General features: G+C 41.4%; 1 protein-coding gene across 1 annotated transcript in view; it reads left to right on the top strand.

Moving 5' to 3' along the window:
• The window catches only part of nphp4 (nephronophthisis 4), a 163856-nt gene that overhangs the window by 114415 nt on the left and 32845 nt on the right, over positions 1-16596 (top strand). The window contains 2 exon segments of the mRNA XM_056385157.1: positions 10805-10965; positions 11864-12047. Of these exon segments, the coding sequence (XP_056241132.1) occupies positions 10805-10965; positions 11864-12047 (345 nt within the window).

Below are 16596 nucleotides of genomic sequence, written 5' to 3'. Positions count from 1 at the left end.
TATTGTACTCAAGTGAAGCTTCAGGAGATTTAAGGTCATTGTTTTGATTTTTCAATTAAACTCTGAATATCATCAATACTTTCTAACTTCTCCTGCTACAGATTTTAAGCCTTTCTGTTTCTTTGTTTAAACTCATTGTGACGGTGTGTTAACCACAAACAGGCTCAATTGTATCCTTCTGTAAAATGTATAGAATGGAGTTGATTGAATAGTTTTTCTCTTTTTTTTAGTGGTTGTGCGTCTTCCTGCCCTCGGGCAGTTCTGTCTGCTACATGCTTCATTGCTGAGGCAAGCTGTTGGCATTAAATGCAGCCTTGAGAAATATAAAGGAATTCATGTTTTCTTATTTTTTTTTGGATTCCTGTTTGTGTTTTCCTCCGTGCCGTCCTCCACTCCTTATTCAGTCTTGTTGTCATGTCTCAATCTGTGAAAACAATGCAGAGCCCCGTCTAACGCAGCGAGCTCCAACCACATGCTGCTCTGTACAATCTCTGGCTTTTAATTTGACGTTTCGCTTCAGTTGTTGTGATGACCAGCCTCTGTTGGTGGCCTCCTTTAACAGAGTAGGACACCGTCAAACCACCACGCTGTCGTCTTCATGTTGGCTGGACTTGACTTTGATCACCACATGTAATAATACACACATTTTCACAGTTTGTCTTCCAGCCTCGAATGTTTAAACCGTGGTTTTATGGCTGGGTTCTGATTGACAGTTTCGTTTGTGATATTCAGGTTGACTAGTACTAGTAGTGACTAGTAGTTGACAAGTACTGAAGAAATGTTTCGTTGAATCATCTCGGCATAGTCAGAGCCAGAGGCATTTTGTTTCCGGGTCGTCCGTCCATCCATCCCATTCTTGTGGACGCAATATCTCAGGAATACCTGGAGGGAATTTCTTCAAGTTTAGCAAAAACATTCAGTTGGACTCGAGAATGAACTGATTAGATTTTGGTTGTCAAAGGTCAAAGTTCAAGGTCAGGTCTTGTGAATTTCTGTCACACTGTGACCTCACAAAACACGTTTGCGGCCATAACTCACAAATGTTCATAGTGTCCAGTCACACGACAGTCACATGATCTATGTGCAAACCCATTATATGCATATGCACAATCACAAGTAACAAAACATAACCATATAATACAAAATATCAATCAAATTAAATAAAAAAAAAGTAGACCCAACCCTCAGTTGTTGACTCAAATATAGAAAACACTAACAGTGCATGAAATCAGCTCTTGATAAATAAGAAATATATAAATGAACACAGGGACATAAAGATATCTGTGGACAGTCACAGGAAAGGACATATACTGTAGACTGGTGGAGAGGGATGTGTCTGCTACACTGTAAGAAGAAGGAATATAAAGTGTGGAACAGTCTGAGGAACAACGTGATGAGCTGAAGGTTTTAAATTCATTAATTTGAAAAATCAATTCGGTTTTCTATATCTGTGAATTCTACTGATCAGAGAGGGGAATACCTTAAAACCTTATTTCTAATCAGAAACGTACAGATAAAAATTCATTGATACGTGGCGACTCTTACCACACTACACCTCCCTATCTCACAATTCAGCCGGATCAGAAGGATATGCAGCTCGGATGAGGATTTTCAGGATCAATCAGCTCCACTTAAGGATCGTTTCAGAAAAAAGGGGCTTATGAGGAGGAGTGGATCACAGAGGCATCCAGGCACTTTGATGAAATCTCACAAACTGAATATCTTAACAGAGTTAAATCAAAGGAATCTGTATCCAGGGTCACCTGTTGTGTTCGGTGCTCACCTGTTGGAAGAGGCATTGGCACATCATTGATTCAGACCCCTCACTGAAAAGTTGGTTCAATAATCCTTCCTTTATATAAAAGACCACCACATCTTGGTAATAGTAAGAGCAAACTCGCCTCCACCCACTGCTTCACACTCTCTCTCCGTCACATCCCTCCAGCCAGTTACAAATGTGGGAATTGTCAACAGTGTTATTTCACATATAAAAGTGTTTATATACTTTCAGTCGTCCTCACTCACCTCATTCTCAATCTTCAGTATCAAGAGCATTATATCTTGTAATGTGGAATATGTAATATATATATAAAATATTAAATGTCCTTGTGGGCTTCCTTATGTTGAAAATCAACTAGAACCTTTAAAACTAGGATTACTGAACACAGATGTGCTGTTTGTTACCAGGGTGTAAAAAGCCCAGCACAGTATATCCACTCTCAGATACACTGGCATTGAAACTATAGAAGTGATATTGACTCTGTACCTTTCGGGATATATACACTGAGCACTTTCACACCACGCGGTCTGAAGACCTTTCCTTTGACTGTCCATGTTGTCCACAGATATCTTTATATATATCTTTATATATGTGCCATGTTCTCTTCAGGTATCTGTGTATTCCTGTGTCCATTTATTTATTTCTGTCTTATTTATCAAGAGCTGATTTCATGCACCGTTAGTGTTTTCTACATCTGTATATTTTTCTTTAATATCTTTTTAGAATATAGATGTGTTGAAGGTGTAACAGCTACTGGCTTGATGTGTTTCTATTGTGCTTTGAGGATCCTTTCTATATTTCTATACATCTATGTTTCCTCAGTATTATATGGTTATGTTTTGGTACTTCATTATGATTATGTGTGTGTATACAGGGCTGTGAAAAAGTATTTGCCCCGTTACAGATTTCTTTTGTTTTTGCTTTTTTGTCACACTTACATGTTTCAGATCATCAAAGAAATTTTAATATCAGACAAAGATAACCCGAGAAATTACAAAAAGCAGTTTTTAAATGATGATTTCATTTATTAAGGGAAAAAAGCTATCCAAACCCACCTGGCCCTATGTGAAAAAGTAATTGCCCCCTAAACCTAATAACTGGTTATGCCACCCTTGGCGGAAACAACTGCAATCAAGCGTTTGCGATAACTGGCAATGAGTCTTTCACATCACTATAGAGGAATTTTGGCCCACTCTTCTTTGCAGATTTGTTTTAATTCAGCCACATTGGAGGTTTTTTGAGCATGAACTGCCTGTGTAAGGTCATGCCACAGCATCTCAATCGGGCCACTCCAAAACTTTCATTTTGTTTTTATTGTTTTTTATGTTTTTCTTTTTGAGCCATTCAGAGGTTGACTTGCTGGTGTGCTTCGGATCATTGTCCTGCTGCATAACCCAAGTGCGCTTGAGGTTAAGGTCACGAACTGATGGCCGGACATTCTCCTTCGGGATTTTCTGGTAGATTTTCTGGTAGAGAGCAGAATTCATGGTTCCATCAATTACGACAAGTCGTCCAGGTCCTGAAGCAGCAAAGCAGCACCAGACCATCACACTACCACCACCATGTTTGACTGTCGGCATGATGTTCTTTTTCTGAAATGCTGTGTTAGTTTTACACAAGATGTAACACACCTTCCAAAAAGTTCCACTTTTGTCTCGTCAGTCCACAGTATATTTTCCCAAAAGTCTTGGGGATCATCGAGATGTTTTATGGCAAATGTGAGACGGGCCTTTGTGTTCTTTTTGGTCAGCAGTGGTTTTCGCCTTGGAACTCTCCCATGGATGCCATTTTTGCCCAGTCTCTCCCTTATTGTTGAATCATGAACACTGACCTTAACTGAGGCAAGTGAGGCCTGCAGTGCTTTAGATGTTGTTCTGGGTTCTTTTGTGACTTCCTCGATGAGTTGTCGATGCGCTCTTGGAGTAATTTTGTTAGGCTGGCCACTCCTGGGAAGGTTCACCACTGATCCATGTTTTCTCCATTTGTGGATAATGGATCTCACTGTGGTTTGCTGGAGTCCCAAAGCCTTAGAAATGGCTTTGTAACCCTTTCCAGACTGATAGATGTCAATCACTTTGTTTCTCGTCTGTTCTTGAATTTCTTTGGATCAGGGCATTATGTGTTGCTTTTTGAGATCTTTCAGCTTACTTCATGTTGTCAGACAAGTGATTTCTTGATTCTACAGGTCTGGCAGTAATCAGGCCTGGGTGGAGCTAGTGAAATTGAACTCAGCTTTCCAAAAAAATGTGGTTAATCACAGTTAATTCATGATTTAACAAGGGGGGACATTTACTTTTTCACATAGGGCCAGGTTGGTTTGGATAGCTTTTTTCCCTTAATAAATGAAATCATCATTTAAAAACTGCATTTTGTATTTTCTCAGGTTATCTTTGTCTGATATTAAAATTTGTGTGATGATCTGAAACATTTAAGTGTGACAAAAAAAGCAAAAACAAAAGAAATCTGTAAGGGGGCAAATACTTTTTCACAGCACTGTTTAATGGGTTTGAATGTACATCATGTGACTGTCATGTGACCGGAGCCTATGACCGATTTAAGATGGCGACTGTATTTGGTTAATTCAGTCTGTATGTATTAAAATCTGGATCTGGATTCAGCATCTTTTAACATACTAAATATCCCAATCAGCACTAAACACTAAGTACAGCTGAAGCTGATGGGTAAGTGCAGGTATTTGGTGAGAAACCAAAATGATGATGACCCTAGATTTAAAAAAAAAAAAAAAGTAGATATTGATGGATCGATACAGTAGGTTTGCACGTACATCATGTGACCGCCATGTGAACAATTTAAGATGGCGACTGTTTCATTAGTCCAGCAACTGTTCATTTTATAGACTCTTTGGTGAAAGAAAAAACTATAAAGAGTCTTCTTGTTAAGCAATGTAGACATTCAGGTCACATCAGTTTTAATATTTGAAATCTCCCAGTGAAACTTTGGTTCATATTGTGTCTGTAATTTAAATGATATACGTTGGCTCTGATATTTGAACCATCTAGCTTGTGAGAATGACCCTGTGCTGGTGTGTATTTTAGGACTTGGACTTGAATCATATCAAGCATTTTAAATCCAATTCAAAACTATGTTTTTTTATTAAATTACCATTGCAGTTAATACAGTGATACGTCTACTGTATTTTACAGACAGTGACTAAGGCAGAACATTTCATTTCCCTTTTCCAATTTAGCAAATTATGTTAATGTAAAACATTAAGCAGTGGCTGCACTGCACTGGCTGATCCCAAGATATTCAGATTCAAGTATTGAACAAGATCAACGATCCACTGACTGCTCTCTCATCATTCAGTATGAATGTGTGTGTGTGTGTGAGTGAGAGAGAGAGAGACAGCGAGAGAGAGACAGAGGTTGAGAGAGAATATGTAATCTGACTTTGAGCTTCAAAGCTGCTGCAGTTATTCAGCGTTGTGAATCTCTGTCCTGCTGGGTGGAAGTTCCCCAGAAGCCCATTGAATTCCTAAACCCATTTTAGGCTGTGGGTGGACAACCCTTTCATGTCTCTTCATGCTCTCGTTAGGAGCCAGAAAAATGTGTTTGAGTCGAGCTATCGACTCGGTTTTTACAGCTACACTCAATCAGATTTTATGTCACATGTCACATGTGGGTGCAAATGAGGAAAAGACGCAAGACCTGATCTATCTTTAGATTAATTTCTGCTGATCGGCCAGTTCCACTGGCAGGAAATCATCTCTCTAAACAGGAAGTGATATTAAATATGAAAATATTACAGCAAAATCCAAAATTTCCTTTGTGCTCTGACCTGGATGAGTTGAGTTGAGTTGAGCTGCAATTCTAAAACTTTCAAGTCAGGGTCCCAAACGTGCAAATTTTCCAAATACAGAATAATATGTGCTTTTCCAATATCTATCATTTTTTCCCACCAAAGACAGAAGGTTTCTCTCAGTTGTCTTCTGATCCAGACCATAGCACAGTCAGCTTCCTCAGTCCTTAAACCCTTAAAGATTGATTTGGCTTCGGCAGCTGGTGCAACATTTTTACAATTATGAGAAAGCAATTCAAATGTAAAAACTGCAGGTAATAACAATTAGAAGAATTCACCAGTGAGCAAAGGAATTTGCAGTTTGCTTTGTTGTTAGTTTGTAATAAAACGTATTTTGAAGCCACAACAAGAGAGAAATGTATTTTAAACCCAGCAGAGGGACAAATTAGAAGTTCTGAGTAGCTAATGGTAACAACAGATCAATATGTGCACTGTGTTACTCTTGGAAATTATTTGCGAGAGATGGAAATAATCCAGTAAACAGCCAGGGTCCTCCCACATAGCTGTTTACATTCGCCTCCTGATGAGAACTCTTCTCAGGACTGTGTGGGCGTGTACAGACTGTGCTTGATTGACATGTCTGTGACTTAACAGTTGGCTGTGTTGCATCTTTTAAGGTAAATTCAAGATAAAATGCAAAAGCCAATTTGTGCTACAAAAAAAAGTACCAATTAAAGTGCTTTAGCTAAAGCTTGCTATCAATGTATGCACCAAACATACATGTGGTGTTTGTGTGTTGGGTTTGTGTAGCAGCTCAGTCTCAAGAGTTTCCAAGAACTCTGGTTCTCTGTGATGTTTTTTCTCCTTCTCTCAGCTCTGCACTTTTTAATTGGTCTCAAATTAAAGCAACTAAAGTTATTTAACTCACAAGGATGCAACTTTTTAAATAACCTGTCATCCTCCAGGTGCTTTGTCAACCTGTAACTGGAGCTGATACCGAATCAGTGAAACGTCCTTCACCAGCTCTTTGATCCACCAGAGAGATCAAGGACTTGTCTGTCCAATATTTAAAAAAAATTAAAAACACCAGTGGCTGCAAATCTGCAAGACTTATTCGTTTAAATGCTACTTCACTGGTTTTTACACACTGAATATACATGTGACACGTGTATAGCTTTTAAACATAAAACAAGAACTCCAGAAAAATAAAGACGGACTAATTTTAAGCCAAAAACATTAGACACCTTACCCCCAGGCTATCTCAGGCCTAAGACCAATGTTACCATGGTAACAATCAATGACACCTGCACTGACAAGCACCCAACAACAACAAAAAAAAACAGGAAAACATTGCTCATAATTTGTGGTTTGCTAACATTGTCATGGTGAGAGAAAAGAGAAGAAGAGTTTTTAGAGGGTGAAATGTGAAATGTCCTTGTAACTGTTTAATTCTATTCTTCTGTTGAGGTAAACGGAGCTGAGCGGTTGGATGTGGATTGAAAAAAAAAAGTCTTAATTTACCCAGAATTCATTGAACCACAGTTTGGCTAAAGTCAACAGCTAAACTGCTTTGTGCAACGAATGAATCTATTTGTTATATCTAAGCCACAGTCAGAGTCTGTCTTTGTGAAAACAAACCCAGAACAACACATGTACGTCTTCTTTGACAGTATTATTTCCCTGTGTCATCCAGTGCTGTTATAATTCAGTTAGGACTAGGTTAAGTTAAGGAATTGATTGTTGTTTGGGTTAAAATCATGATTTCATGAGGACGAGGGGATCATTTTTCATGGTTACACCAATAACTTGCTTGAGTTTGGGGAGCGATCAGCTGCTGGCAGTCTGCTCCGACACGCAGACTTCTTTCCTCTCTAGATATTTTGGTTCTACAGCGACATCGCTCTACTTCCTGTCGTTTCTGGGCATTTGCTAAACTACTCTTTATCTTTTTTTTTTTCTTGTGGGGACAGTCTCCCTTACAAATACACATTATGCTGTACATCTTGATGAGATAAACCATGTCAATCAAAAATATGTGGGTCAAGTGGATATGCATTCATCTAAAAACGTTGATTATTACTTTTACGTGCTGCTGTAGAAAACCAGAGCATAATATCCAATCTGACAAATAGCATCACAGCCCTGTTGTTGCAGCGAGAAGCCCTAAGTGGCAAGTATTTGTTTTTTTCTCTTTAAAAAAAAGGTCCAGTTTCCTGCAGATGCAATGGTAAATGTAGCTTTCATCTCCAGTGATGCTGTGGTTTGCATCAGTCTCCACATCATCTCTGCATCCTCATTGTTTTCTCCGCCTGCAGGCTTCGCAGCGCTGTCCAGAGTTGTTGATGCCCGGCAGGATTTTCTGCCTGCCCGGCCTGCTGTGTACACATGAGGCAGGCCATCCAGGGTTGTGTGTGTATGTGTGTGTGTGGGGGGGGGGGGGGGGGTGCTTGGTGCCCCCTCCTCGTCTGCAGACCTAGCTGCACACACACACACACAACCATGTACAACCCTTGGGCCTGATCTGTCAGCTCTTCCCCGCTTGTGAGCACAGACACACACACAGCACACTCTCTCTCCCTCCTGCTCTCCCTCTGTGCTCTCTTTGCCACCCGTCCACTGCACACAAGCCCAGAGCATGCTGGGAGAATTAATGGTCCAAGTGGAGAGAGTTGGCGGGTGGTTGGGGAGAGGGGAGGGAGAAGGGGAGGTGGAGGAGTCTGCGTGAGTTAGGTTAAAGGGAGAAAAAAAAAGGAGTTTTGAGGCAGCACAGAAATATTGTCTCTTGATCTTTTTCTCGAATGCTGTTAGAAAGTCTGTCGTGGTCGCTCAGTAAGAATCTTCTATCATCACTCTTCTCCACGTTATAGAAAAATGGAGATTTCCATGGTCGGTATGTTTTTATTCTGATTCATTTCAGATTTCTGATCAAAAAACAAAAACATTCCAGTGTGGGTGGATTTTACTCAACTGTCCGCTACACTTAAGGAGCTGCAGCCCACCTCATCCTGCCGCTCACTGCAGAGTGTTAGTGTCTCCTGGCGGCCTGAACGCCGCTTCAGGCGCTTTTCTACCTTGTCGATACATCAATTAATAATAAATCCGATAAATGAGGCTTTGTGTTTTTAAATTCGTTCTATAGATTACTGTATATTTATATCAATACAGTAATTCGTAGTGTAGTACTATATTAATGAAATAATCTAAGCTCAAAGGCCCACTTACTAGATTTTTAGAGCTTTCAGCTGCATCTCATGAAAGCAGACAACCTCAGCTGTCTGTGAGCTAGCTCCATTCACTGATGATGACCATGACGTGCTCCAAAAAGCTAGTAAGTGACCTTTGAGTTTAGAGTTTGTTCAACATGATAAAGTTGATGACTTTTTTACGAGATGAAAAGTCCTTAAATGGCTCAGAAAAAGTGGGTAACCTCTGTCTGCTGATGAAGGCCATGTGATATGATTGAAAGCTCCAGAACAGCTGCTAATTGGACCCAGAGGTGCAGCTTGTGAACAGGCAAGGCAGGCAGGCAACTGCTCGGGGCTCCAGGCTGTCTGTTGTTTAGACTCGAGAATCACCACAGAATGGACCTCATGGTTTTCTTAAGTTCGTGTCATTTAGATCAACAGCAAATTCAGTCTTTTTCCGTCCCTTGAAACTATTAAGAGATAAACTTAAATCGATCTAATGTGCGATTGAAAAGGATTCTAGTTCTAAAGCTCTATTCCATCCTGGAGTCAGAGTCAATAAAACCCTGCTGAGCCCAAACCCGAACTTTAGATATTGGTATTTGCCATCAAAAACCTTTCGACTTGAAACCGAAGAGACGCCCACGTGTAGCAGTGGTGGCCTCTGAACAGGCTGTCTGTCTGCACACATGCATCATGGGAGTACTGCAAGAAAAAGAGAAGAGTTTTCCTTCAGTTCATGCTGGTCTCTTTAACACAGCGGGGTTGTCACCAAAGGTCCTCATCACTCCACCTCTCTGCAGCCGGCTGCTCCTCGCCAGGTTCAGCTGATGGGAGTAAAGACAGCGTGGGGGCTTTGATACAGAGAATTCTGGGAATTGCAGATCCACACTTACACCTTTAACACACACACACACACATGGTAAAGTTAACACGCTGCTGCAGGTTGGGTGTGCCCACTCACCAGCTGAGTTGGATCTCAGATGGAGTGAGTTTCATGTGAACTGCTTTAAGTCGGGGGATGACTCAGGTTTGAAAGCCGTCATCAGAAAATCACAGGGCACTCGTTTTACATCCTCAAATTGAATTTGGGCTTTTACTTTAAAGGGATTTCATCAAAATGAAATGGCTGCTGTGTGTGTCCCTGCGTGTAACCTTTGCAGGAGTGGACAAAATAAATGGCTAACAACATAAATGTCTAATGAGATTTTCAGCCGCCTGTTGTCCTCAGAATAACTTCACTTAACGAACTGTGCGTGTGGTATTTTCTCTGAAAAAGAAAACTGTGTCTTCGGAGTGATGAAGAGAGACATTTGCTCCTCTTAAAGGTCCAGAAGTGATTGTGGATGTGTTGATTAAAGTCATGACTTTATCCCGCTGTTGATGAAATCACTCTTGAGGTTTTTTTGGCAGAGTGTTAGGAGCCATTATCATCTTGAATTATGGGAACCCTGGGGGGGAGGCGCTCCTGATTCTGTAAAATGGCCTCATACTCGCCGGTTGTTGTACTCCCATGCAGCGCAATCATCAGACCAAATGACTCAGAGTAGATGGCTGTTGTACCAGTTTAGATCTGTCCACAAGGCTGGTGACGGATATGATGACTGTTCCTCAAACCAGATGGACGAGAGGAAAGACGGTGGAGACGTACAGTATTTACACTACTTCAGTTTCTGAGGCTCTGCTTTTTTGGTGTTTGGTATCAATGCAGTTTATCAAACAAATAGGTCACACATTAAAGGGATTTAGTCTCGTACCAATTGTGAGAGACAGACAAGAAAAATTCTGATTAAAATCAATGCAGATATCCCGTCTCTAGTTTCTAAAATCACAGGATCCCTTACCTTTCAAATCCCACTTCCCCGGCACTGACTTCCAAACCTGCGGGAAACATAAAGATGATGTAAAACTCATTAACAGGGAACCTTTTAATTAATTTAGTAGCATCCTTGTCAGGTTTTTTATGGTGTCATATACAGTGCAGTCCATTAATATTTCCACAGTAACATTTAATTCATGACTGCTTTATATATTTAATTATACTTTTATGTATAGTATCTATTTTTCTTCCCTCTCTCAGGCTCTCCAGGTCTGCAGGTTCAGTTCAGAGTAGACGACAGTTTCCTGAGGCCGGGAGAGAAGCGCTGGTTCCTTCGCTACCTGGCGCTTCACACCATGCACATCGACATCTGGGACAGCACCTCGCTGCTCCTCATCGGCTCTACCGCCATCGAGCTCAAGGTAAGAGCCCGAGGTCGACCCGAGGTGACACCGGTACAGTCGTGATTGTTACTGTGGTCGTTTTATTACAGCGCAAACTCTGAGTGAAGAATTAAAACAAAGAAGAAGAGACGTTCTGTTTACACATGCAACGTCAACTCATGACACATCATCTGTCATGGGTTCATGCAGCTGCAGATTGTTTTAACACCATTATCAGAGTGAACCTGGCGCTGCAGAGAACACTGCTGCTGATAACAGAGCAACAGACACAAACACATCTATTTGTATAAACCTAAGAAAACTTACTAAACTAAAACTAAAACAGACTTTTCATAACTTATGATAAATGGTTTCTCTTTATGTCTACAAGAGATATACAAACACGAGGGCTGTTTTTAACTTTAGAAGAGTTTTTTCTAACGGGAAAGGGGCAAAGGAGTTTAAACTCTTTGCACCAAAGTGTTGATTCTGTTCTGAATAACCCCATTTCTCTTTAGTGCTGCTCCCCGAGTCGTCAAGAGTACTCACCAACTTTTCTTGCCGTTTTAACCTCTGAAGAATAACAAACCACAGATTAAAGCTTCTTAAATTCTAGGCTTTTCACTTCTGCTGTTTATTAATTGGACAGAAACTCTCAAAACAACCTTGATGTGGAATTGATTCGTTTTGCAACTGTGTGAAATTTGTAAAGCGTTTAATGAGAAAGAATCGAGGGAGTCATTTACAAGCAGGCAGAGCTGATTTTGAACTTGACCTCATCCATTTAGCAAGAACACAAACCCCAACAGTTCCTCAGCCACTGACATGTCATTTCATTTTCTTTCTACTCCGTCTTTGTTTTGTTGTTTTCCCCTCACTACATTTGAGTTTACATGCACCTTATGTCTTTTCCTCACACCCTGTTCTGCGTCCCCAGTACATGTTGCGTCAGGGTAAATCAGCAGTGCAGGCTCTTCATGAGGTGGAGGTGCTGACCACCGACTACGTGGGGGAGGACACCCTGCTGACGAGCACAGGTCTGGGTCGACACACGGCCTCCGGCCCCATGACGGTCCGCACCATTGTGAAGGGCCGGCTGCACGTACGCACAGGCAACATGGGTGAGTGCAGGGAGAAGTGTTTGACTCTGACAAGGTCTTGTTTACCGAATATTACATCAGCACAGAACATCACGTCTAATAAACACTGTAATGGAATCAACATGCCGAGAGTTATCGTCATGGTTTTCACCTGCAGATGAAACTCAGCTCAGGTGTCGTGAGCCGTCGTCAGTTGATATTTTGTCACATATAAGGATCCCAAGGCCATCTCTTCTTCAGCTCTTCTGCAGAGATGTCTGTCGGTGCATACAGCAAAGTTATTGACATTGTTCACAGGGATCAATGAATGAGCAGAAGATGCCGTATGGATTATTACATCTCCACGACATACATACGTCCAATTCTCATGGACGCAATATCTCACTAACGCCTTCAGGGAACTTTTTCAAATTTGGCACAAACATTCACTTGGACTCAAGGATGAACTGACTAGATTTTGGTGGTGAAAGGTCAAAGGTCAAGGTCACTGTGACCTCACATTCTTGTGAATGCGATATAACAGAAACACTAGTTATGACACAATTTTACTCAAATGTCTATAAAGATAAAATGAAGTGACGGTATTTTATATCCAAATGATCAAAGGTGAACTTCACTGCGACATCATGATGTTCTGCCAAAACACTTGTGTCCGTTATACAATGCTGTAACTCTTGGTAAGAATTTACCAGACCAGGCAGATAGGTGGTTTGTTGTCGCTGATTCTGCTATGGAGAAACTAAATCTAGTGCTGCCCCCACTGGGACACAGAAGAGAGTTTAGAGTGAGTGTATGAGATGAGGGCTGTACCGAACAAAACATGAAGGTAAATGTAAGGAAAGGAAAGCCAGGAAAAGAAGAAATACGTTTGTTTAAGCTTTCAACAGAAGATCCTGTTTCAGTATCACTCGAATCTCCTTCTCCCGCTGAAATATTTACAGGAGTGTTTTCTATTCAGGTCATACTCCATTTGGAGCCTCAGATTACAAAGTAATGTTGTCTGTTTGCTTTTATTGAAGTGTAGAGTTGGGAAATGACAGTGAATCCCCGGGGATGCTGCTGCTGCTGTTTAAAGTTCCCATTTTTGTGGAGGCGTGCAGGCCCGCAGAGCAAACACAGAGCCAGGGCGAAGAAATATCTCCATGTGATAGTTCCACTCCGTCTAGCAACCGAGCACCTTTCCTCTCACCTTCCACTCATCCAATTTGGGCCTGGTGTGCCCCCGCGGCGCGATGGCAGCTGATGATAGCTCCTGCGCCATTAATCAACTGTTGAAATGATACTCTCTCTCATAAACAATGCATCATTCTCCGGGCCTCAGAAACTCTGCGCGGTGCCATTGTTGGGGCTAAATATGCCAGCGCTTTCTCGTTGTGCTTATCACTCGGAGCAGGTTGAGATCGCCGTGGGTTATTGGGTGTGCTGGGGACGGACGGAGGAGGGTTGTGTCTGGCATGTAAATTCCAATCAAGGCTCAGATATCCATCAAGCTCCGGCCAACAGTCACAATCAATTTGGGATGGGACGACTCACAAGGACTTTTCTTTGTTTCCGCTTCCATCTCTCTCACAGTCACGCTTCTCTCCTCGCTCTCTATCGCCGTCTTCCCGTTTTCTCCCTTTCATCCATTTACCTCTTCCCCTCCTTTCACCGAATCTCTCAGTCTTTCTGTTTCCTGCTCTCACCTCCCAGATATCCACTGCGTTTCTCTGCGTCTGTCATCAAGCCGTAATGAATCGGCGCTCTCATTTTGGATTCAGGATGTGACGCTCGCACATTAATGCTTACTGTGGGGGGGTTGGGAGGGGGGCAGGTGGTTCTGTATGAAGACTTTGACAGAGATGTGATGAGAAGGACTCGCACAGGAGACGTACATACAAGCATGTGCGGATATCAAATCACTCACACGTGCAAGGAAGGCATGCAATCATGCACACAGACTCATGGACGGGCAGGTGTAGTGGAGCGTGGACAGGTTGTGTGATGAGGCAGGATAGCAGAAATGAGAGGCGGACAGGTGGAGGGTATCACTGATATCAAATGAAAACCCTGGAACTCCCACTTTTTTTCTTTCTTTTTTTTTGGATTTTCAAGTTGAATTGAATGATTACATGGATCCACTGTTTGGAAATTTCTACCACCGCTAATCAAACACGCACACTGACCCGAGCAGAGAGACGGGGTGTGTTTCTGTGTCGACACAGAGCAGATGCAGCTCCCGGGTTTCAGCTCGACAGGTGAAGGGAGGCTGTTCGACACAGAGAGCAACAGAACAGACGATGGTGATGACGCTGATTGTGCCTTTGTACTGATTTATTATTACTCATGCGTTATTATACGATCATGTTGACTAGCTCGGCTGCAGAATGTCTTTGAAACAGGCCTTTATTTAGCGTGTGGCTGCTGCTGTCAGACATGAAAATAGTGTCTATGTGGAGACCAAAACTGAGCAAAGAGGAGAGTGAAAAGTATCAGGCCTGACTACAGAAAAACTTTACAGGTGTGTAGTTGATATCAAAATGATGCGTACTCAGGACTCATGTAATAATGTAGTAATGACTCCCGAGAGCTCGTGGGTCAGAACATCAACATGTTGACGGCTGCTGTGATCCCATCACTAGTTCCTTCTGAATTCACCTGAGTAGTAATCTTAGTGAAAAGCCTGTTTTCTGATTCACTCCTGTTTGAATTTATTTACTTCCTGTTAATGCAAATTCAAACCTACCTCCATGTTTACATGCTGTTTTGATAAATTCAGCATATGGTGTGATAAAATATTTTTACAGCACTAATAACTTTCAGTACAGACTCATATATCATTCAGTACTCCACTGCTCTGAGTTTCTCTTCCCTAACAGAAATACTGTTTTCATTCACTAAATATTTACAGTCACTTTGATCTTGAGTTTTTTTTATTTATTTATTTTTTTTATCTCTGTTAAGTTAAAAGCCTTCCTGTGACTCACAGGGGCATAATCCCTCCCATCCCTGCTCGGCTTTTCCTTTGACTTGACTTATGCGGAAAATGTTGAGTTTCATTGACAGTGAGAAAAACAGCAGAGCAGGAGTGATTGAAATTATTCCTCTTGTAAAGTGAAGCTCACAGCTGCAGAGCGGAGAGAGTGTGATATGACTCTATTCTTGTACTGATGGAATTAGTGCTTTGGAAATGCCCAGTATTTTTGCATTTTCCATGTGAGCCACGGTGTTACGTAGTCACCCTAAAAAAGAATGTATTAGTTATATAATCATATTAACTAACCGCGCCAATGCAGTCCTGACTACATGCTACTCTCTCTGTTTTTTTTAGTCCTATGTTTCTGTCATGCATGCGATTAATCTTTACTTCGGCCCGTTGGGAATTAATCAGAATGAGGCTTTATTGGAAAAAGTGAGTGGCAGACTGTCATTTCCAAATGAAAAAGAGTGAAACGCCAAACGATATCCTTTTTAATTATCACAAGGTGGGATTGACAAGTAATTAATTAAATGGTAATCATATACGCTGTCAGGCCCATTCAATCATTCCATAAAGCAGCTTTTATTAATAGCGTCGTAAAGGACAAAAGGAAGTGGCTTAATCAGAATAATAGAGAGTTGTGAAATCGTGGCTGAAACATTAGGGGGTTTGGTTTTGATGAGGTCTCGAGGAGGCGAAAACAGCGCACCCACACAGGGAAGCGGAGCAGACGAGGAGTGTGTATAAACCGTGACGACCGCCCGCTCCTTGTGTGAAACCGATCGACTGGTGAATCCAGAGGAAAGCTATGATGCCTTATTGATTTCATCTGGTAAATCCACATGATCTCCGAGGTGAAAATGAAGATGGAGTTGGGGACTAGAGAGATGTTTAATGTTGCTCCCAAAGATAGAAAACAGAGAACAGTGAATAATCTTTGTAATCTGTGGTGTCATCGTGATGTAAAGCCCAGAGCTTTTCCAGAGGCTGATAGTGTGGACTGACTGATGGCTTATTAATGGTGATTAATGTATATCATCTTTCTGAGAGAAACAGACAAGCAAATAAAACATTGATAGATGACAGATGGATAGAAAGGAAAAGATGGATGAAATAAAAACTGAAGAATGTAAGAAGCAAGAACAGACGAGTCATTTTAATAGATTTGAGGCCGTCGCACGAGTTAAACCATGTGACAGAGGAGTTTAAACTGAGCCCAGAATATTTCTTAAATGTTCTACATGTGTTTATTTATTTGTGTCTCTGTGCCGACACAATAATTTTCTCTCTGTCCAGTTCTTTTATATTTACAGAGTAAGTTTCTGTTTATTGACATTTAGCAGCCAAACTGCTGTAAACTTTAATCCAGATGTTCATGGTGCCTGGAGGGTGATCCCTAATGATTTGGTGACAAGCCTCACCTGTGAAACAAAATGTCTTCCATATTGTCATTTTATTAAGTTATTTAGAGAGCGAGGGAGTGAGAGAGATAGAGTGCGAGGGTGTTAGAGAGAACATGATAATGAGAGCCTACATTGGGTCTATCACACCTCTGTCTTTGAAAACTGGAAACACGGATGATGAGATCAGAGGTTGTGGGGCAGCTTCGTG

Source organism: Seriola aureovittata, chromosome 9 (genome assembly GCF_021018895.1).
Source record: "Seriola aureovittata isolate HTS-2021-v1 ecotype China chromosome 9, ASM2101889v1, whole genome shotgun sequence".
Lineage (NCBI taxonomy): Eukaryota > Metazoa > Chordata > Actinopteri > Carangiformes > Carangidae > Seriola > Seriola aureovittata.
Note: the sequence above shows the minus strand (reverse complement) of the source record. Positions and strands in the feature narration are given on the sequence as shown.